We start from the raw sequence: 23,581 nt of genomic DNA, 5'->3' as shown, positions 1-23,581 counted from the left end.
ACTACCCCACACTGCCTCTGCGTGAAGGTTTGGTCTTATTCGGACGTTCATGATGAACTAAGAAAGTATCACGACAGGCCGGGTGGTACCGTGTGGTCCTAAAGTTGCGTTGCTAAGCTTGTTCATTGGTGATTTAAAAGAACTAGTGTTTATTTAATTCCTGCATTGCCTTGGGGCAGGGCCAGAACCTGAGCTTGCTATTGATTTTTATTGCCCCTCTTAGCTATGCCCATGACAGCAACAATTAAAAGCCCAGCACTGAAAAGCAGCAGGCCAGTCTATAGCAGGGCGTGTGGCTGGAAAGAGTCTAAATGCAGCAAATTCAGGGATATAAATGCAACAAATAAATAAAACTCTGGCTGGCAGAGAGCGCTCCTTCTCCTCGCTCTGCCAATCTCCTTGATCCTTTTAACTGAGCTCTTGGCATGCTGCAAAGAGTTAAGTCAACAGAGGCTGTAGTTGCTAGAGAAGGGCCGGAAATCTGTTGGTTTTCCTTTCTTAAAAGTGTTTCTCTCTGTGTGTGTGGATGGGGGGTGGAGAGTGGGAAACCCTCCAGTCTCCTTCCTGCTCCACCTTCTCCAGGAGGGAACCTGCCTTTTGAATCGCCAGCCTCAGTTTGCACTGCGTTGCTTGGCTGATCTGCAAAGGAGTCTTGCTCTGGATTTATTTCTGCTGCACCTCTGGAAGGGAGGTGAGTTTTAAAGGGGTGGGTGCAAGACCAGAAAGGAGGGGGGGGCGACACCAGGAGAGGGAGGTAATGGGCTGCAGGGACCAGGCGCCCGCACCCACCCACCCTCCAGTCATTTAAAAAGCAAACAAACACCTAGACGCATCTGTGCAAATTTCACCTGCCACAATCAGCTTCTGCTTGGTTATTTCACCTGCTTCCTGCTTCCACTATGTGCTTTGGAGTCATCATAGCCGAGTAAGATTGTCTTCCATGAACACAGTCTTAACAGTGAGACAGTAAGTGACTGTGGAGGCCAATTCTGGATCCACACATCCTTCTACAGTGGGGACATTGGTTTCTGGGCAGGAGTTGATCACGGTGAGGGTTTGCCAAGCGTGCCTTCCTCCTAGCACGTTTCTCCCTTGCGTCCTGAGTTCGAGTGTCTTCACAGCCCATGACACCTTTGGTAAAGGCTGTTCTCCAATTGGAGCTCTTGCAGGCCAGTGTTTCCCAATTGTTGGTGTTTATCCAGTGGTATCTCTGGTTGCGAACGGGATCCATTCCGGAGGCCCGTTCGCAACATGAAAAGCCCGCAGCCTGAAGTGCCGTATCTGCGCAGGTGCGCGTGGCGTGATTTGGTGGTTGTGCGCATGCACAAAGCGCGATTTAGCACTTCTGCACATGCGCGAGCGGTGAAACCCAGAAGTAACCTTTCCAGTACTTCCGGGTCGCTGCGGGGCGCAACCTGAAAAAATGTAACATGAAGCAAACATAACATGAGGTATGACTGTATTACATTTTAAAAGATTGCCCTCTTTTGTTTTTAAACTTCTTTTGTTTTTGCCACCAGCATTGTGCTTTCCATTCTTAAGCTGGGAATAGAGTAGTTGCTTTGGAAGACAATAATCAGGCATCCGCACATCATGAATAGTCCTACGAAGCTGGTGTTGAAGTATCTTTGCTTCGACACTGGTATCTTTGCTTCTTCCAGTACACTGACATTAGTTCGCCTGTCATCCCAAGTGATGCGTACAATTTTTCAGAGACACCGTTGATAGAGCCTTTCAAGGAGTTGGAAATGGCGTTAATAAGTGGTCCATGTTTCACAAGCATACAGTATGGTTGGTAGTACAATAGCTTAGCATTTTGGTTTCCCTGTGAATATCCTGGTCCTTAAAATTGGGATAAAGCTGTGCTCGCAGAGCTCAGGCAATGCCAGATTTTGGCATCCATGTCAGCCCTGGTGGAAAGATACCGGTAACTGTCCAGGTAGGAAAAGTGATTCACACTTTTCAACGTTACACCATTAAGCTGGATTTGTGGCATTGCAGAGGGGTTGTTTTGTGCTTGTTGGTGCAGCACTTTGTTGTTGCTTTTTTAATTTTGAGCAATAGGCCAGGCTTTCCGCAAGCTTCTGCGAAGATACTGGTTTAGAGGTCATCCTCTGAGTGTGCGCACACTAGTTGTCATCAGCATACTGAAGCTCTATGAGGGAAGTTACGGTAACCTTCCTCTTTGCTTTCAGCCTACTCAGATTAAAGAGCTTTCCATCTGTTCAATATATAATTTCTACCCTGGTGGGGAGTTTCCCTTCAACAATGTGTAGGATCATGGTGATGAAGATAATAAATAGAGTAGCAGCTGGGGAGAGCAGTGCGCTTGTGTTCAGGTCTTACTTAGGTGTAAGAACAGGATGCTGGACAGGACTGGATCCATGGCTATGTCCTCCCTCCACTGTCGGAGGCAGTATACTGGGACTTGCAACAAGTGTGTAGAGACCCATCTTAACACACTTTAATCCCCGTCTTAACACTGGCAAAGATGGCACCTTTCCAATTTCACTATTTGGCAAATTACTTTTTGAGGTCTCTATTCTGATAAGCAACAATAGAAAATACATCTTAAAAGGGAAGAAAACTTTTAATTGTTAACTGGAGTATTGTTTACTGGAGTATTGTTTACTATTTGTAACTACAGTATACATGTATGTATACGTGTGTGTGTGTGTGTGTGTGTGTGTGTGTGTATACACACACACACACATACACATACACAAACTGTTTTATTTATTTATTTATTTTAAAATCTATTTTTATCAACATTGCTTTATTTCTGTGAAATTATTTTTATATATCATACAACATATCTCATACAAGTTGCCTCATACAATTTATATACTGCTCAAAGCAATACAAAAAGAATGAAACTAAAAGTGATCAGTAAAAACAGCCAACAGCAGTTAAAAGCAGCTGCTTAAAACATTCAATAATAATAAAAATTCGCTAAAAACAGATTAAAACACATGTAAATAGTCTACATATCTAGGTAGGTTTGCCTAAAGAAAAATGTTTTCAGCAGGCGCCAGAAAGAGTACAGTAAAGGGACCTGCCTGATGTCAATGGGATGGAGTTCCAAAGTGTCACACCAACAGGTCAATGGTTATTTTATATATATGTTCTGCATATATCATATTAATATATGAATAAAAATTAAAACAAACCAAATCCATGTCTCTTTCTCTAAGCAGGCCCATCATCTGTGAGTGCAGCTTGTTTGAAGGACAGAAGTAAGGTAGAGACACGAGCCATTTATCCGAAAATCTGAAGTTATAAAAAGGCGAGGAAGAGTGGTGTGAGGCTTGACTTGCGATAAGCCTGTCCCGTAGCTCAGGAAAGAAAATGGCCGACCAGCAAAGGATTCTGGGAGGCCAGGCTGCTCTGGATGAAGACAAAATGGATGAGGAGGACCTCACGGGCCCTGAACAAGTCGAGGGATCCGGAAGATGTGGGAAAGCACCTCAACCCATCCTTCATCCCAGGAGCGTCAGGAGAGTTATGAAGAGGATAACGATCCCCCGGGTTAAAGAGGAGGCAGAGGAGGGCCTGCTCCAGAGCCAGGGGTCCGAGTGGCTGGAGTCCCCCGGGGGGAAGCAGGCCCCTTGCTTGCAGCCGACAGAGCCCGCCATGCCCTGGGGAGACATCAAGGCCTTCCTGGCCTACTTTGAGGGGGCCGGCGAGGCCAACCAGTGGGCCACCCGGCTGGGAGAAGCAACTGAGGAGGGCTTGGGTGGCCCCAACGCCCGAGAGAGTTACGGGAAGATGAAGGCGGCCATCTTGCGCGGGGAGGCCAGCTGCAGGGAGTGGCAGCGCCAGCGCTTCCGTCTCTTCTGCTACGAGGAGGCGGAGGGACCCCGGGAGGTTTGCGGGCAGCTGCGGGATTTCTGCCACCAGTGGCTGAAGCCGGAGAGGCGCAGCAAGGAGCAGATCCTGGAGCTGGTGATCCTGGAGCAGTTCCTGGCCATCCTGCCCGTGGAGATGCAGGGCTGGGTGAAGGGAAGCGGCCCGGAGACCTGCGGGCAGGCGGTGGCCCTGGCGGAGGAGTTCCTGCTGAGGCAGCGAGAGGGCGAGCGCCAGGAAGAGGAGGTGAGGCTGCCAACAGGGAGAGGGCAAAGCCTGAGAGCTGCTGTTGCTCTGTACAGACCAGTATTGCTGGCACTGGTTGGCCAGCGGCTTTCCCAGCCGGGACCGGAGATGCGTGAGGCTGAACATTTTGCATCTGCTCTGCCCCTGAAGTTATGGTGCTTCAGACATGCAAGCTGGGCTGCCTTTAGCTCAGGGGTTGGGAACCTCAGGCCTGGGGGCTACTCACAGCCTCTGCTTGCCCCAGGCCACCTCTTCACTGCTCCTGCTTTCTAGTACAGTGGTACCTCGAGTTAAGTACTTAATTCGTTCTGGAGGTCTGTTCTTAACCTGAAACTGTTCTTAACCTGAAGCACCACTTTAGCTAATGGGGCCTCCTGCTGCTGCTGCACCGTCCATCGCTGCGCAATTTCTGTTCTTATCCTGAAGCACAGTTCTTAACCTGAGGTAATATTTCTGGGTTAGCAGAGTCTGTAACCTGAAGCGTCTGTAACCTGAAGCGTATGTAACCCGAGGTACCACTGTATTGTTGTGGTTGTTGCCTTCTCCCTAACTCAAGAGACATTGGAGTGTGACGACCTCGGGGCTCAAGCCTAGGTTGTGTGTATGGATGCCCTGGGCTGCCCAGACAATATGATTATTATCATTATATATTCATTCATATCCAGCTGTTTTTGGACTACAGCTCATTCAAAATACAGTCATACCTCAGGTTACAGACACAACCTGAAGTGGACCTCCGAAACCCAGAAGTACTGGAATGGGTTACTTCCGAGTTTTGGCAGTCGTGCATGCGCAGAAGTGCTAAATCGCACTTTGCACATGTGCAGAAGCCCTGAATCACAACCTGCGCGTGCACAGATGTGCTGCTGCGGGTTGCGGATTCTGCGGGTTGCGAACGTGCATCCCGTTCACAACCCAAGCGTCCACTGTATGCACTTCTCTGAGTTTTGCCATACAGTTCTCTGGCCAAGTGGCACGTACAGAAATGCATATGTCGGGGTAAAGAAGTATGCATAAAAATTAGTGAAAATAACAGCCAAAAATGCATTATATTGTTGTGGGGGGGCGGGGGAATGCGCTGCAAAAAATGTGTATTTTATGCAAACTTGCATACAAAAGTGTGTTGTGGTATCTCGTCCAGAAAAATAATAATAGCAAACTGACAAAGGAGAGTGAAGAGCTGAACTTTCAATTAGAAAAATGGGGAACTGAGAGGAACTGTAATTGACAGATTTGCCCGTCCTTACTGTTGGGTTCTTGCTGCCTTTCCAGGTCTTGGGGCTGTTTGAGGAAGGAGCTGGGGATTCCCTCGAGGATGAGCAGATCCTGTTGGATTCCAACCAGACACAGTTGGACAGTGAACTTGAGCAAGAGAACGACCCAGCAGATGAGAGCATCTGTGGTAAGTGCAGTACATGGGTTAGACTTCCCTTTGTGTTGCTTTGAAACCTGCCTTTGCAACCATGAAAGCTAGAGACTTCCTTTGCCCTGCTGGGCAGAAACAGAGCCCCAGGACCTTGTCACTCATGCAGATCTCTCTTTGGATGTTGTCTCTAACAGGTGACCTCGAGGGATCCAGTGAAAACGAGGCTTCCGTGGGAAATCCAAAGCAAACAGAGGTTGATGGAGCCTTGCTCAGAAGAGAAAAATGTGTTTCCCAGCACCATCCAAAACCAGGACAAACTTCCAAGAAATGGCTCAGGACAAGGAGGAAGCAGGAATGCAGCCCAGACAAAAGATCAGGTGCCTCTTTCCTTGGAGTAGACGATGTCAAGGACACCCCAGCGAGGCCTGCGTTCGAGAAGGTGGAGCCCTGTGAGGAAGATGGGGGTGATTTTGGTGACGATGCAGACTTCTTAATCGATGCTGAGGGCAAGCCCCACAAACGCTCAGAGTTTGAGACGCCCAGTCAGAGAGCTGAGTTTATGAAGCATCGCGCGGGAGCCCAAGGGGCAAGTGAGAAGATTTGCTGCTGTTTGAGCTGCGGGAAAAGCTTGCACTCCGCTTTAAGCCCAGCTGAGCACGAGGAAAGTGACGCACAGGAAGAAGAGGCTTGCAGATGCTCAGACTGCGGGGAAAACCTCGACAGGGGCTTGGCCCTTGTTAAGCGCGCAATAATTCACGCAGGAGAGAAGCGTTACGCGTGCTTAACCTGCGGGGAAAAGTTTAGCCTCTATTCAAGCCTCATGAAGCACAAGCGCACCCACGCTGGAGAGGAGATGTATGCACCCTTTGAGGCCGGGAAGCGAATCTGCCGGAGCGACAGCCCTCCTTCTGTGACAGAGAAAATTCTGGCGGCAGAGAAGCCTTACACATGCCCAACTTGTGGGAAGAGCTTCAGTAAGAGTTCCGGCCTCCGTTTCCACAAGAGAATCCACACCGGCGAGCGGCCTTATGCATGCGGGGATTGTGGGAAGAGCTTCAGCCAGAGGTCCAACCTTATCCTGCACCAGAGGACCCACACCGGGGTGAAGCCTTTCCGGTGTTCCGAGTGCGGGAAGAGCTTCCTGCGCAGCTCGGACCTGGTGAGGCACGAAATCACCCACACGGGAGAGAAGCCGTACACGTGCGCCGAGTGTGGCAGGTCCTTTGGCCACAACTCAACGCTCATTGCCCACGAGAGGACCCACACGGGCGAGAAGCCGTACAAGTGCTCCATCTGCGGTAGAAGCTTCCGGCACCACTCGGGCCTTATCAAACACGAGAGGACCCACACCGGGGAGAGGCCGTACACCTGCCCAGCTTGCGGGAAAGGCTTCAGCCAGAGCTCAGGCCTCACGCTCCACATGAGGACCCACACGGGAGAGAAGCCTTACCAGTGTTCGGCTTGTGGGAAGAGCTACAGCCAGAGGTCAAAGCTTACCAAGCACGAGAGAACTCACCTGACAGAATAACTTTACATTTTCTCATTCAGGGGGTCCGGGTGTGAGGTGGGCAGAGGTTGGACCTCAAACCTCTGGTGGGGTGTTTATGGGGTAAAACTTGTGGGGGGAAGCATCAGTTACATGTGAGGGCTGCCAAACAGGGGGCTCTGTTAGCAAACCTGATTGTGGGCGCATCCCCACAGCAGTGCCATGTGGCACATTTTGACCTGTGTCCACGCCAGGCGTCGCCAAACAACACCCACAGGAGACAGTGTGCCCTCCTGTGGCACCTATGGAAATAAATAAAGCACCTCTCAAACATCCACAAGTTGAAAGGGACCCTGCCCTCCCTGCTCAGTTCCTGCCTGCACTGTCTCAGCCCCTCCTACATTGAATGCGCCTCTTTATAGCTGCCCACATTTCATTAGGTGCCAGGGCTTCAGAGAGATGTTCTGAATGGGAGAGAAGAGCAACTACCTTCTCTATATAAGTGGTGGCAGATGTAGGCGCCTGTTTTTTCTTGAGGGGGAAGGTGCATGCCTGCATCTTTTTGCGGCCTTGTCTCTTTTCCTGCTCTTGTGGATGTGCCCGCCATTTTGTGCTTTGCCACATCCTCACAGCAGCCATTTTGTGACAGGTGCCGCTGGCCGTTTCTCACAATTCCACTGGCCCAAAAAATGTGGCCGACCACACGCTATTGTCCTCATCAAAATGCTACCCTGTATAATTTTCCCCTTAATTGAGACATACTATCCCTGTGGAAAACCTGTTGCTGTGGAATTTAATCCAATAAATTTAAAACAAACAAAGAAGCTGTAAAAGCAGATTAAATTGGGCAGGGAGGAAGGGACGTCATTTGGTTGAGGATGACATGGTCAAGATGCTGTGGAAAATGTGAACAGTACCAAGTCCACAATAAGTGAATTGCATTTCTCAGGGCTTCAGCATGAATTGTGGGTGGTCCTTGTAGCCCCCAACAACTCAAGCATCTCCCATTTGAATGTTCATTCAAACAATAAGCTATTCCACAGCTTTTGTTGTTGTTCCAGTAAGCGAGGTGTTTGCTCTTTATTTTTCTAATCCCAACTTGTCTTTTTCTTAACATGGTTTTACCTGCCACAAAGGGCGCTTCCAGACTCTCGCTATTTGGTGGGCAGGATTCCTTCATATACCAGCAAATGCAGGTTGCACAGTTGCAGTTGATGGGGAGGTCTTGTGCCACAAATCCACTTCCATCCCTCCAAGAAAGGATTAGACTTCTTTCGGGAAGGAAAGTGATGGGGAAACTCACTGAGGTAACCCTGGCTTGGACGCCATCTTATGTAGCCTTCCCACAAACAAAGCAAAATTCATGAGAACGTAGGAAGCTGCCTTATCTACCAAGTTCAGACTTGGAAGGGCAGCTATACCTCACACCCTGTTTGTGTCCAAATGTCCATCTCACATTTGCTTATGACTGAAAATAGTTGTCTGGAAGGGGGAACGCATACTGTCTTCGTTTTTTCAATGGTGTATGTACACGTGCTGGGGATTGAGGGGCACCCCCTCATGTGAAAAGGAAAATACCTCACCTAAGGTGGTGTCTGTTGTATGCTTTTTTCACTTGCATCAGTATTAAAAAAAAGAATGGATATTTCTTTTAAAAATGGATGGTTAATTGGGATGCGTATTTAAAAGAGCTGTGGGGTTTTTTGGGGGGGCGGCAATAAAATGTTTGATTAAAGCAAGAGTGGCAAATTCCCATTTAGGCAGATTTCTGCCCTCCACATCTTTTTCTGGCCCCCCAAACACTGATTTTGGCAAAGGTAATGTCAGTCCTGCTATGAGCAGACCCCGGCCCTCTTGCGAGGAAGAGAAGAAGAGGAGTTTGGATTTGATATCCCGCTTTATCACCACCCGAAGGAGTCTCAAAGCGGCTAACATTCTCCTTTCCCTTCCTCCCCCACAACAAACACTCTGTGAGGTGAGTGGGGCTGAGAGACTTCAGAGAAGTGTGACTGGCCCAAGGTCACCCAGCAGCTGCATGTGGAGGAGCGGAGACGCGAACCCGGTTCCCCAGATTACAAGACTACCGCTCTTAACCACCACACCACACTGGCTCTCACCAGTGGATAAAAAATGGCCCCTCCTCAGGCATCAGCACCATAGTTTGATGAGCACAGAGCGTATGGTAACCCCAGCCTCCCTCAGCTGATCAGCATGCACAGTCTCTCGGGTATTGTGATTTTATGAGGGAATATTTACTGAGACCTGCAGGTGCCATCAGGGGGTACTGGCACCCGCAGGCCCCACTCTGGCAACCCCTGCGGAGTGACAAATCCAGAAAACATTCCAATTAAAGCAATTAAAACATTTTATTGGTATTTAACCTTCATCAACAATAACCAGAACAAAAGAATGACTACAATAGATTCCGACTAAACATCAGGAAGAACTTTCTGACTGTAAGAGTTGTTCGACAGTGGAACGGTCTCCCTCAGGAGGTGGTGGGCTTCTTCCTTGGAGATTTTTGAGCAGAGGTTGGGTGGCCATCTGTCACGGATGCTTTAGCTGAGATTCAGGGGGTTATACTAGATAACACTCGGGGGGTCCCTTCCAACTCTACAATTACAGGGTTCTACGCTTATTCAAAGGTTAACTTAAATTTGTCACTTCCAGTTCCCTTACATGGGCTGTGTTTTGGTATTGAAAGTAAAGAACAGCTAAATGAGCAAGTGAGGACGCAAAATTCACAGCTGTCCCTTAGCTCCGGTGGTTTTTTGGATGTGCCGCTGGCGGATTATGTCCAAATTATACAGAGTTTATACAATTATACAATTCCAAATTGAAAAAAATAAATAAAACATTTTTTAGAAGGCCATTACAGGAACAGGGTGGTGGTGTTGTTTGCTGTAATGTTTCTAGTAAATAGAAGTCAAGCATGGAGATGTGGTTTGGGGGTGAGAAATGTTAACTGTCGGCTTCAAGGCCAAAGCAATACAAATGGCCATCGGAAGGGGGTTGTGGGACCAGTAAGTTCAGGGCTAAATTTAACCAGCAAGATGCACTTTGACTTTGCAGGTCCCATCTTCTGATTCTGGTTTTAACATTGCATTTGTGAGGGCTCCCTTGGACAAGAAACAAGGACACCAGCCAGGAATACCAGAGCAAAACAGCAGCCAGTAGGCTTGGTCTTTATTGAAGACTGTCGCGACAGGACTCCCACCTGCCACAAGGTGGAACAAAATGAAAGCCCCAAACAAAAGAGCCCCCAAACTTTTATTAGCTGCTAATCCCCATGTTACCCCCCCAAACTACATCACTCATACATCACAGTTACATCATGAAAGGGGAGGTCTGGTGGCAGTAATCTGAGCATCCTGGACCCTGCCCCATGGTTCTCCTTGCCCTCCACCAAACACCCATCAAGTGTAACAAAAGAGATATTTACATTTCCCTGTTTCCCAGCCAAGTTATAATCACACCCTTTTGTCTTCATCTGGGTTTGTTATTTCTGGAATGGCACTCAGGTATCAGGATGCCAGGGATTATCACTCAGGCAGAGGGGCTGCTGAGTAGCTGAGCTCACGTCTATATGAATTTCTGAAGTTTTCCCTGTGAGCCAGTACATTTATCAGTGAATTCTTACATTTGGTATTGTGCAGCAGAGACCCTTTGAATAGATAGGAAGAAACTGTGATGAAGTGTTTTGTGGGGACAAATCACAAAAGTCACAAAAGCGATTGTGCTGATTTTGGTAGTGGGCTGCATGTGCATGATTTCTGCTGGAGGGGCAACCCCCCCAACCTATACATAAATTCCTGCAACACATTTTAATATTGCAGCAACTGCTTAATGCACAGGTCAACGAGGTGCAGGAGCCCTGCCGCTTTTGGCAACGAGGCGCCTTCAATAGGAGGAGCACAAATCTCAATCAAACCTACTGGGTGCGTTTTAAAACGATTCCGGAGGGGTGGTAGGTGTGAAAGGGTTAAGGGTAAAAAAAGATAAAGCGCGCCTCGCTTTCTAGAGCGGCCCTGAGAATGAGTGGGCACGTGGGTGTGCGCCGATTCGTGTTGAAGGTTCCTTCCTGTTCCGCCTTCTGGACCCTCCCGCTGTTGGCAGAAGTGGCACCTGGAGTTCAGCTGCAGCAGCGACCTTGCAGGGGTCGCCCTCAAAAGAGGTGAGAGATGCGCGGAGCCTCCCTTCTCAGCGGGGTGGAAAGCGAATTCAGCATATATATTTTCAGGCCGAGGTAAACAGTGGAGCTTTTTATTTTGCAGTTTCCCCTTAGTTTGGAGTCCCAAAAGGACCTGCAAATTCGGTTGGTTGGTTGAAAGCCACTGCGGTGGGGGGGACAATACAGATTTTCTCTCCTTCCCATCCCACACCGTTTCCCTTTCTTTTTAAAGCTAGGGTGGGGTGGGTTGCTAATGATAATAAAAATATTTTATTTATATCCCACCCTCCCCAGCCGAAGCCGGGCTCAGAGCAGCTAACAACAGTAAAAGTAACGCAGTTTACATAAAATCACAATCAATTGATAGAAATGCATTCTAAAATCAATTCAGTCTAAAATCAATTCAGAATCAAATTAGGAGTGTAACTTTGGAAGCACAGAATTGGAAGGGGACCCGAGGGTCATCCAGTCCAACCCCCTGCAATGCGGGAATCTTTTTGGCCAACATGGGGCTCAAATCTAGAACCCTATACTGATCATTTTTTTGACCATCTAGCTGAGCTGGCTGCAGCTCTCGTGAGGTTTCAGGCAGGAGAAATTTCCAGCCTTTAACATGGAGATGCCGGGGACTGAACCTGACAGTTATTGATGACTATGCTTGGCTATGCTTGGAGGAAATAATGCTTCTGAATACCAGTTGCTGGAAACCACAGGAGGTGAGCATGCCCTTGTGCTCGGATCCTGCTTGCAGGTTCATCTTATTTGAACATCCTCAGAGCCTTCCCTCAGAGTGGAGACCTGGAGAAGGGCCTCAGAAGAAGATCTAAAGGTCTGGGTAGGTTCATATCAGGAGAGACATTCCAGAATATATTGGGGTCTTGAGCTGCGTCAGCATGTAAGAAATCTGAGTTTGTAAGAAATATTTTATTTAAAAAAACATTTACAATATACAATGCAGCTGTTTCCAGAAGTATTTTATATTCATTAAGAGCGAGAGAGAAGGCTAAGGGATGTCTAGCAGCCCCCCCTCTAGGGCCCGGAGGGGGGGGGAGTGCGGTCTCCAAAGGCCGATTGATTGCCAAATGACTGATATTTGTGGAACACAGTTTAATATTGCAAACAGTTTTGCCTAATAACTTAGTTTGGAAGATACTGGTTTGATAAAGCTCAAAAGGAAGGTTTGGACAATTATAAAAAACATTTGTTTTCAAATAGGGGCGAAAATGTGCTGAGGCTTTTCTTTTTCTCACAAACAGGGAGAATTGAGCTTGTCCTGAGCCTATGGCATCACTGCCATTCCTTTCCAAAACTGTGACACTGCAGAAGGTCGCATCTGTGGCATCGGATCAGCCTGTTGAATGAGCATCAGGGTGAGCATCAAACTCATGGGCTGTGGGACGGCGAAGACTTCATGGTGGGCTCTTCTGAGAGCAGCTGTAAGCCTGAGCTGGCGTTTGGAAACTGGAAGGGAGACAACGGTTGACTTCAGAGATGTCTCTTGTGGAAAGAAAGAGGGTGTCAAAATGGGAGTCGGCAGGAAGCCAGGACCAAGATGTGCCTGAGAAGTCAAGAGCAAAGGTGGACAAGCTGGACCCAAAGGGCTGTGGGCCAGGGGACCAAGCAGAGGAAAAGCAAGAGGGGAAGGAAAACCCTCGAATTATCCAGTGTGGAGCCACTGAGGACTTGCTGAGATGGCCACCTCTCCCTCAGGTGAAGCAAGAAGCAGATGACAAACTGAGTGAGCACTGGGAAGCCCAATGGCAAGAATTCTTGAAGGCCACACCATCCCTTCGCTCGACACTTGAAGACCCGCCGGCGTGTCCGCCATGGAGCAACTCAATGGCCTTTCTTGCCTCCTTTGAGGGAGCAGCTACTGTTCGCCGCTGGGCTCGAGGAGAGTGGGTGACCCGTCTCTCACCTTCCTCCGGCAGAGAAGCTTCCAGCCCCCTGAACATCACCGAGGTGGGGTCCTCCGGGAAGGGTAGGGAAGACTTTGTGGGCACAGAGATGCAGGACCCACAGCTGTGTCCACAGAAGGCCCAGGGCCTCTGGGAGGTTTGCTGCCGACTCCGGGAGCTTTGCCAGCAGTGGCTGACGCCCAAGACACCCATGGAGGAGCAGGTGCTGGAGCTGGTGGTCCTGGAGCAGTTCCTCTCCATCTTGCCGCCGGACATGCAGAGCTGGGTCAGGGAGCGCTGCCCAGCAGCGTGTGCCCAGGCAGTGGCCCTGGCTGAGGCCTTCCTCTTGAGGTGTCGAGAGGCCGAGAAGCAGCAGCGTGAGGTGAGCATCTCTTTTTATTATTTTTATTATTTTTTTTTATTGGTTTTCACATTACAATACAGATGTACCGAAGCCAACACCATTTCCTCCCCATCCCCCCATACATTCACATTTCTATTTCCTCAATTCATCATATTATTCTTTTCTCCTTCCTCCCACTTCCCTCCGCCCCCACTCGATTTCCTCCACATTATACAATTTACAATAATCTTTGCATTCTACAATCTTCTCAAATCATCTATATATTCTTATTATCTTTCCTTACTAATTTTTCTTCCATCCAGTATTTCACATTTTAATCTAGGCATATTAGCATATCTTTTTTTGAGCAATATTTTGCCATATATTCATCAAAACATTTCCACTCCTTTTTAAATTTTTGATTTGACTGATTTCTTATTATAGCAGTTAATTTTGCCAAAATTAAATATTCATTTAGTTTACAAATCCATTCCTCCTTTGTGGGTATAGTTTGTGACTTCCATGAGGCGAGCATCTCTTGCCCCAATGGAGAGAGGACTGGCATGGATTGCAGAGCAGATCTGAAGTGTCAGAAGGCAGGCTTCTGGTGGGAGAGAGCAAGGATGGGTTCTGTGATGATGTGTGTGTGTGACCCCCCATCTCCCTGCAACTGGAAGGGCCGTAGCTCAAAGGCAGTACATCTACTTTGCATGCAGAAGGTTCCAGGTTCAATCCTCAGCATTGCTGGGAATGTATCCCAACTCCAACCTTGCAGAGCCACTTGCAGGTAGACAATAGTACAGGTAGACCAGGGGGCAGCAAACTGTTTCAGCAGGGGGCCAGTCCACTGTCCCTCAGACCTTGTGGGGGGCCAGACTATATTTTTTGGGGGGGAAAGAACGAATTCCTATGCCCCACAAATAACCGAGAGATGCATTTTAAATAAAAGCACACATTCTACTCATGTAAAAACACCAGGCAGGCTGATTCCCGGACCGTCCGCGGGCCAGACTGAGAAGGCGATTGGGCCAGATCTGGCCCCCGGGCCTTAGTTTGGCCTACCCATGAGATAGACAATACTGAGCTAGGTGGACCAGCAATTGCGTGGCTCAAGATAATGTAGCTTTAAACATTATTTCATATTCTATGCTACTTTACCTGTCTAGATCTACTTTATTTGTAAAGGTAAAGGTAAAAGGACCCCTGGACAGTTAAGTCCAGTCAAAGGCAACTATGGGGTTGCGGCTCTCATCTCGCTTTCAGGCCGAGGGAGGCAGCATTTGTCTGCAGACAGCTTTCTGAGTTAGGTGACCATAATGACTAAACCACTTCTGGCACAACAGAACACTGTGACAGGTACCAGAGCGCATGGAAACGCCGTCTACCTTCCCACCAGAGCGATACCTATTTATCTACTTGCACTTTGATGTGCATTTGAACTGCTAGGTTGGCAGAAGCTGGGACAGAGCAATGGGAGCTCACCCCGTCGCGGGGATTTGAACCACCGACCTTCCGATTGGCAAGCCCAAAAAGCTCAGTGGTTAAGACCACAGCGTACAAGAGTTACTTCCTACATAAGGAAAACAAGTGAGGCAGAGCTACAATGCGCAGAGTGGTTTAAATATCAGTCCCTCTTTTTGTAGCTGTTTGAGGACAATAGAGGGTTTCTTAACAATACTCAGCACCCCAGCAAACTACAGTTCCCTCGATGCTTTGGGGGAAGCACTGACTGTTTGACGTCATATAATTCTGTTTTAAATGCAATGTGCAGATGCGCCAGAGTGCAGTGTGTGTTGGAAACCAGCTATTAGACCCATTGCTGCCCTGCTAACTTGTAATGTTGCTCGCAAAGGCATTCACAAGGGTGACTTTGGGAAGGGGCGCATGTGTCGGTATGTGTGCCATCTGTGTGAGCGCACGGCATCCAGCCCTTGCCTGTAGCTTTTCCCTTTTCAGCCCCGCCCCCCTGCACTGATGCAAGACCTTCACTGCTGCTGTTGCAGGTCCCGGGGCCTCTGGAGATGACGGCTCTGAACTTCTCAACGGCTGAGTGGACGCTTTCCAACATCTGGCAGAAACACCTCAGCAGAGGGAGTAAGCTAGAGGTGGACAGAGATGCCGGCTTGCTGGGTAAGGAGAGAAACATGTCATCGGCAGTAGACAGCAACATTAATAATGGGATTTCGGTGCTGGCTCTTTTTAAATATGCAAGTTAAGTTTCTAGTCCTTCGTGCTGTCTTCCTTGGGACGTTATCGGGTTCTTCTTCCTGCCACTTGTTGGGAAAGGGGCTCTGGATTTTTATTTTTATTTTGTACTTCTGCAAACTTGGGTACAGTGGTACCTCAGGTTAAGTACTTAATTCGTTCCAGAGGTCTGTTCTTAACCTGAAACTGTTCTTAACCTGAAGCACCACTTTAGCTAATGGGGCCTCCCGCTGCCGCCGCGCCGCCAGAGCACGATTTCTGTTCTCATCCTGAAACAAAGTTCTTAACCTGAAGCACTATTTCTGGGTTAGCAGAGTGTGTAACCTGAAGCGTATGTAACCTGAAGTGTATGTAACCTGAGGTACCACTGTATATCCCTTTAAGAATGGATTGTTCACCTTTCACCTTTAATTCATTCGTATGTTTAGTGAGTTTCACCCCCACCCTTCCTCCCAAAGGCAGGAAACAGCGAGTGATAAAAAAGAATTTTAAAAAATCGTAAAACTTCTTTGTTGTTGTTTAGTCATTTAGTCGTGTCCGACTCTTCGTGACCCCATGGACCAGAGCACGCCAGGCACCTCTGTCCTCCACTACCTCCCGCAGTTTGGTCAGACTCATGTTTGTGGCTTCGAGAACACTATCCAACCATCTCATCCTCTGTCGCCCCCTTCTCCTTGTGCCCTCCATCTTTCCCAGCATCAGTGTCTTCTCCAGGGAGTCTTCTCTTCTCATGAGGTGGCCAAAGTACTGGAGCCTCAGCTTCACGATCTGTCCTTCCAGTGAGCACTCAGGGCTGATTTCATTAAGAATGGATGCGTTTGATCTTCTTGCAGTCCACGGGACTCTCAAGAGTCTTCTCCAGCACCATAATTCAAAAGCATCAATTCTTCGGCGATCAGCCTTCTTTATGGTCCAGCTCTCACTTCCATACATCACTACTGGGAAAACCATGGCTTTAACTATACGGACCTTTGTTGACAAGGTGACGTCTCTACTTCTCAAGATGCTGTCTAGGCCTGTCATTGCCCTTCTCCCAAGAAGCAGGCGTCTTTTAATTTCGTGGCTGCTGTCACCATCTGCAGTGATCATGGAGCCCAAGAAAGTAAAATCTCTCACTGCCTCCATTTCTTCCCCTTCTATTTGCCAGGAGGTGATGGGACCAGTGGCCATGATCTTCGTTTTTTTGATGTTGAGCCTCAGACCATATTTTGCGCTCTCCTCTTTCACCCTCATTAAAAGGTTCTTTAATTCCTCCTCACTTTCTGCCATCAAGGTTGTGTCATCTGCATATCTGAGGTTGTTGATATTTCTTCCGGCAATCTTAATTCCAGCTTGGGATTCATCCAGCCCAGCCTTTCGCATGATGTATTCTGCGTATAAATTAAATAAGCAGGGAGACAAAATACAGCCTTGTCGTACGCCTTTCCCAATTTTGAACCAATCAGTTGTTCCATATCCAGTTCTAACTGTAGCTTCTTGTCCCACATAGAGATTTCTCAGGAGACAGATGAGGTGATCAGGCACTCCCATTTCTTTAAGAACTTGCCATAGTTTGCTGTGGTCGACACAGTCAAAGGCTTTTGCATAGTCAATGAAGCAGAAGTAGATGTCTTTCTGGAACTCTCTAGCTTTCTCCATAATCCAGCGCATGTTTGCAATTTGGTCTCTGGTTCCTCTGCCTCTTCTAAATCCAGCTTGCACTTCTGGGAATTCTCGATCCACATACTGTTTGAGCCTTCCTTGTAGAATTTTAAGCATAACCTTGCTAGCGTGTGAAATGAGTGCAATTGTGCGGTAGTTGGAGCATTCTTTGGCACTGCCCTTCTTTGGGATTGGGATGTAGACTGATCTTCTCCAATCTTCTGGCCACTGCTGAGTTTTCCAAATTTGCTGGCATATTGAGTGTAGCACCTTAACAGCATCATCTTTTAAAATTTTAAATAGTTCAGCTGGAATACCATCACTTCCACTGGCCTTGTTATTTGCAGTGCTTTCTAAGGCCCATTTGACTTCACTTTCCAGGATGTCTGGCTCAAGGTCAGCAACCACACTACCTGGGGTGTACGAGACATCCATATCTTTCTGGTATAATTCCTCTGTGTATTCTTGCCACCTCTTCTTGATGTCTTCTGCTTCTGTTAGGTCCTTACCACTTTTGTCCTTTATTATGGTAATCTTTGTACGAAATGTTCCTTTCATATCTCCAATTTTCTTGAACAGATCTCTGGTTCTTCCTATTCTGTTGTTTTCCTCTATTTGTTTGCATTGCTCGTTTAAGAAGGCCTTCTTGTCTCTCCTTGCTATTCTTTGGAAATCTGCATTCAATTTCCTGTATCTTTCACTATCTCCCTCGCATTTTGCTTGCCTTCTCTCCTCCGCTATTTGTAAGGCCTCGTTGGACAGCCACTTTGCTTTCTTGCATTTCCTTTTCATTGGGATGGTTTTCGTTGCTGCCTCCTGTACAATGTTACGAGCCTCCATCCATAGTTCTTCAGGCACTCTGTCCACCAAATCTAAATCCTTAAACCTGTTCGTCACTTCCACTGTGTATTCATAAGGGATTTGACTTAGATTGTATCTTACCGGCCCAGTGGTTTTTCCTACTTTCTTCAGTTTAAGCTTGAATTTTGCTATAAGAAGCTGATGATCTGAGCCACAGTCAGCTCCAGGTCTTGTTTTTGCTGACTGTATAGAGCTTCTCCATCTTTGGCTGCAGAGAATATAATCAATCTGATTTCGATACTGCCCATCTGGTGATGTCCATGTGTAGAGTCGTCTCTTGTGTTGTTGGAAAAGCGTGTTTGTGATGACCAGCTTGTTCTCTTGACAGAACTCCATTAGCCTTTGCCCTGCTTCGTTTTGATCTCCAAGGCCAAACTTGCCAGTTGTTCCTTTTATCTCTTGATTCCCTACTTTAGCATTCCAATCCCCTATAATGAGAAGAACATCCTTCTTTGGTGTCACTTCTATAAGGTCTTGTAAGTCTTCATAGAATTGGTCTATTTCAGTTTCTTCAGCACCAGTGGTTGGTGCATAAACTTGGATTACTGTGATGTTAAAAGGTCTGCCTTGGATTCGTATCGAGATCATTCTATCATTTTTGAGATTGCATCCCAGTACAGCTTTCGCCACTCTTTTGTTGACTATGAGGGCCACTCCATTTCTTTTACGGGTTTCTTGCCCACAGTAGTAGATGTGATGGTCATCCGAACTGAATTCGCCCATTCCCGTCCATTTTAGTTCACTGATGCCCAGGATGTCAATATTTATTCTTGCCATCTCATTTTTGACCACCTCCAACTTACCCAGGTTCATGGTTCTTACATTCCAGGTTCCTATGCAATATTTTTCTTTACAGCATTGGACTTTCCTTTCGCTTCCAGGCATATCCGCAACTGAGCGTCCTTTCGGCTTTGGCCCAGCCGCTTCATCAGCTCTGGATCTACTTGTACTTGCCCTCCGCTCTTCCCCAGTAGCATGTTGGACGCCTTCCGACCTGAGGGGCTCATCTTCCAGCGTCATAACTTTTATATGCCTGTTGTCTTTGTCCATGGAGTTTTCTTGGCAAGGATACTGGAGTGGCTTGCCGGTTCCTCCTCCAGGTGGATCACGTTTGGTCAAAACTCTCCACTATGACCTGTTCATCTTGTGTGCCCTGCTCGGCGTAGTTCATAGCTTCTCTGAGTTCTTCAAGCCCCTTCGCCACGGCAAGGCAGTGATCCATGAAGGGGAAAACTTCTTTCAGCAGAGATCTTTCCCAGTGTGCATGTGCCGGAATTGTTTTTAAGACGCTTTAAAGAAGAAAACTTCTTTAAAGCGTCTTAAAAACAATTCCGGCACATGCACACTGGGAAAGATCTCTGCTGAAAAGACTGGCTGGTCTTCAGCAGACAGCAAAAAGACAGCAGAGATGGGAGGAGATTCCCCCCGCTGCACTACAGGCCTGATTCCTACATTGCACAGAACAGAACTTATAATAAGGTGGCATTTGCAGAAGCCTCCCGCCCCCTGCAGAATACAGCAATCAGTTGAGAATATAGGAAGGAGAGGATCTTTCAGGTATCCTGGCCCCAAGCTATATAGCCTTTATACACCCAAGCCATGTGAGTTTTAATCTGTTTTTAGTCTCTTGCTGTTTTAATTTTTCAAATGTCTTCAATTGCTATTTTTCTTTGTTTTGTTTTGTTTTTTGTAATCTGCCTTGGTAGAGAATGAGAGAGTTGTATTCCACGATCAAACAGCTCTTAACCGCCAGAAAATTTGTCCAGCTGGTGGTTTTGGTCTTGTTTTACAATCAAGAGGTTGATTAATTTTATGAAATACAGTGGTACCTCGGGTTACATACGCTTCAGGTTACATACCCTTCAGGTTACAGACTCTGCTAACCCAGAAATAGTACCTCGGGTTAAGAACTTTGCTTCAGGGTGAGAACAGAAATCACGTGGCAGCAGGAGGCCCCATTAGCTAAAGTGGTACCTCAGGTTAAGAACAGTTTCAGGTTAAGAACGGACCTCCAGAACAAATTAAGTTCTTAACCTGAGGTATCACTGTAAATAAACAAACCAGCATCTTGAACTTGGCCTAGTAGCTAATTGGCAGTCCATGTTGCAGAATAAAAAGGTAAAGGTACCCCTGACCGTTAGGTCCAGTCGCAGACGACTCTGGGGTTGTGCGCTCATCTCACTCTATAGGCCGAGGGAGCCGGTGTTTGTCTGCAGACAGCTTCCGGGTCATGTGGCCAGCATGACTAAGCTGCTTCTGGTGAACCAGAGCAGCGCATGGAAACACTGTTTACCTTCCCGCTGGAGCGGTACCTATTTATCTACTTGCACTTTGACGTGCTTTTGAACTGCTAGGTTGGCAGGAGCAGGGACCGAAGAACAGTTCACCCTTTTGCGGCAATTCGAACTGCCAACCTTCCGATCGGCAAGCCCTAGGCTCAGTGGTTTAGACCACAGCGCCACATGTTGCAGAATACACCCACAAAAAAAACCACTGCCCTGCCCAGGGCAGGGGAGCATCTCTCCTAGGCACAAGGTATGACTCACGTGCCGACTCCCTTTTATTTTTACCTTATTCCAGGTGGATGGCGAAGCGAGGATGAGAAAAACCTCTTACTCAGAAGAAGCGAGCAGATGACGACCCTGAGGCAGGCCAAGGAGAACGTGGTCCAATGTCCTAACCAGGGCGATGCCCTTAAGAATCTGGACAGGCCAGAGAGGAAGCAGGAGCCCCTCAGAGGGATCAAGTCCAATAGACTGTCCAGCTGCAGTGGAGAAAAGGACAGTGGTGACCTCAGCGTGGCTGGGACTCTGCAAGGACTTTCCAAGGGTGAAAGCGAGGACCTCTCGAGGGTGTGTCCCGACCGCCCAGCGCCCGAGGAAGTGAACGCCGACGTGAAAATATACAACTGCGCGGATTGTGGGAAAAGCTTTTCCCGCAGCTCGAACCTCATGAGCCACCAGAGGACCCACGCAGGCGACAAGCCATACAAATGTTCGGACTGCGGGAAGGGCTTCACCCGCAGTTCGAACCTGATCAACCACCAGAGGACCCACACAGGAGAGAGGCCTTACACATGTCTGGACTGCGGGGAGAGCTTTTCCCGAAGCTCGCAGCTCATCAGCCACCGCCGGATCCACACGGGCGAGAAGCCGTACCAGTGCGCCGAGTGCCGGAAGTCGTTCAGCTTGCGCTCCCTCCTGATCCGCCACCAGAAGATCCACACGGGCGAGAAGCCGTACCAGTGCGCCGAGTGCGGGAAGAGGTTTATCGAGAGCTCTGAGCTCATCACCCACGAGAGGACCCACACGGGCGAGAAGCCCTACAAGTGCGGCGTTTGCGGCATCAGCTTCTGCCAGAGCTCGAACCTCTTGGCGCACACCCGGACCCACACGGGGGAAAAGCCCTACCGGTGCGCCAGCTGCGGGAAAAGCTTCAGCCGCAGTTCAAACCTCATTGTGCATGAGAGGACGCACACGGGCGAGAAGCCCTACGAGTGCTCCTACTGCGGGAAAGGCTTCAGCCAGAACTCCCGCCTTCTCAGCCACAAGAGAATCCACACCAGGGAGGCCGTGTGAAAAGCGCTCTGCTCTCTCTCGAGAGAAAGCAAAGTCAGGCACGTTTCGGACAAATGGGGACGTCGAAAACTACGGCTCTGTTAGGCACAAGAACAAAATGGAAGCGGGGGAACCTCTGGGACCTGCTGAACTAGAACTCCCCTTGCCCCTTCTCACAGGGGCGGATGGGAGTTGTAGCTCAGCAATGTTTAGAACAGTTTCCCAAACTTTGGTTTCCTGCTGTTTTTGGACTACAACTCCCATCATCCCTAGCTAGCAGGGATGGGAACTGGACGATGGGAACTGTTGTCCAAAAACAGCTAGAGACCCTGGTTCAGAGGGCCACTGTTCCTGATGCAAAAGGGCATGGTTAAGAATCAAAATAGTTTCCGGTGGCTGCAGGGAGAGCTCTGCAGGGTGGGGACCTTGATACTGCAGAAGCTGAGCTCTTGTGCAGACAGGCCTTGCTCTGCCTCGTCCCAAGGATCCTGGCTCATCATCCCCAGATTGAGCCTGATCCGAGACTTACTCTGAAGCAGAGGTTTCCAGTCGCCCTCTGATGAGCACTCCCCGGACTGAGACATCTTATGAAACTCATATACCGTTTTGGAGTTCCTGCTTCCACCGGGTTGACGTTCAATGGTTATTTTATTTGCCCCAGTGGAGTTACTTGAAATCTGCTTATGACTTTGCTTAATCCTTTTCGTTGCTGCTTTTGTCCTGAACAAGTTTGAAATGTTGCAGAGTTTGAGATACTTGAAACAATTTAATAAAATTCCAACGGAAAAAATAGAATAAGAAATGTTTATAGTACATTACTTATTTCCCTCTCTCTCCTAGTCAATAATTTATTGATGTTGGATTAGGTTCAGGAAGAAGATAGGTGGCTCAACTAGAATTGGTCGGCTCCGCTGGTCATTGGCTCTCTGGCGCCACCTACTGTCGGGCTCCCTGCCCTCTGCCCTATCATTCTCGATGGACATCAGCCGCTGCTGCTCATCATGTTTCTCCCTTTTTTTTGCTTCCAACGGTGGCCCTTTAAAAGGGTTAAAACCACAGAGCACTGATTCTCAGAGAAGCCAAGAAATTTGAAAAGGAGGAGGGTGGGTGGACTCTAAATACTGCAAAGTCCCTTCCTCCTCCAGCTCCTCCTTTATAGAGAAAGGATAGCATTCTCATCCAGGCGTCTGCAACACCCACGAAAACAAACCCCATTATTCTGTTCTGCTACTGTTCCCCAGCCTCTTTCCCTTTTGTCTCTTATAACAGAGGGCATGCCCACAGATGTAGTTTGTGGATGAAATTCATTCTGCTATACAAGTCTTAAAGGGGCAGGAGCTCCAGTCACCTGTCTGAACAATACTACCTCCAATTGCTGTGGTCTTTCATACAATTAAATGCACCTCCATCTAAATAATTTTTAAAAGCTGCACATGGCTGGTACTCTTCCTGTTAACATGATAGCTTTCTTTGTTCAGGTAATTTGTTTTAAATAAAATAAAATATAAAATAATATAAAATAAAATATAAAATAATATATACCCTAAAAGTCTGAAATTTTTGATATTATGATATTTAACAAATGCATTTAAGTCCTGCCCAGGGTGCTAATGGTGCGGTTCAGAAACAGAGCATGATAATAGCTGTAACTTTTCTCGAAAAGTAATTGTTATGTACTGAATAGGATCCAAAAGGCAGCAGTCTGATTGGTCCTAGAACAATAGGATTCAGAATGCAGCAGTCTGATTGGTCCTAGAACAATAGGATCCAGAATGCAGCAGCCTGATTGGTCCACAGGAGCCACCCAATCCAGCTCCAGGTGGAAATGAATCCGCAACCTGATTGGCCTACAGGAGAATTCTGGAATTAGCCAATCACGTGGGGCCCATTGTGTAAATAATGTATATAAAGTAGACATTCTGGGGGAACTTCCATTCCTCCTCACCAATATGAGCTGAATA

General features: G+C 47.8%; 1 protein-coding gene and 1 long non-coding RNA gene across 2 annotated transcripts; both read left to right on the top strand.

The window, feature by feature from the left end:
* The first annotated feature begins 407 nt into the window (after positions 1–407).
* Positions 408–21,728, top strand: LOC128409305 (zinc finger and SCAN domain-containing protein 2-like). Its single transcript, XM_053379658.1, has 5 exons — positions 408–691; positions 3,198–4,092; positions 5,365–5,494; positions 5,653–6,982; positions 20,960–21,728. The coding sequence occupies exons 2-5, from the start codon at positions 3,349–3,351 to the stop codon at positions 21,639–21,641; spliced, it is 2,886 nt and encodes a 961-aa protein (XP_053235633.1). The 5' UTR covers positions 408–691; positions 3,198–3,348; the 3' UTR covers positions 21,642–21,728.
* On the top strand, positions 9,818–12,556 carry LOC128409307 (uncharacterized). The gene is made up of 3 exons (XR_008329207.1): positions 9,818–11,118; positions 11,672–12,010; positions 12,372–12,556. It is a non-coding gene; the product is annotated as an uncharacterized LOC128409307 (long non-coding RNA).
* Positions 21,729–23,581: the final 1,853 nt, after the last annotated feature.

This window comes from Podarcis raffonei, chromosome 2 (genome assembly GCF_027172205.1).
Source record: "Podarcis raffonei isolate rPodRaf1 chromosome 2, rPodRaf1.pri, whole genome shotgun sequence".
In the NCBI taxonomy this organism is placed as follows: Eukaryota; Metazoa; Chordata; class Lepidosauria; order Squamata; family Lacertidae; genus Podarcis; species Podarcis raffonei.
Note: the sequence above shows the minus strand (reverse complement) of the source record. Positions and strands in the feature narration are given on the sequence as shown.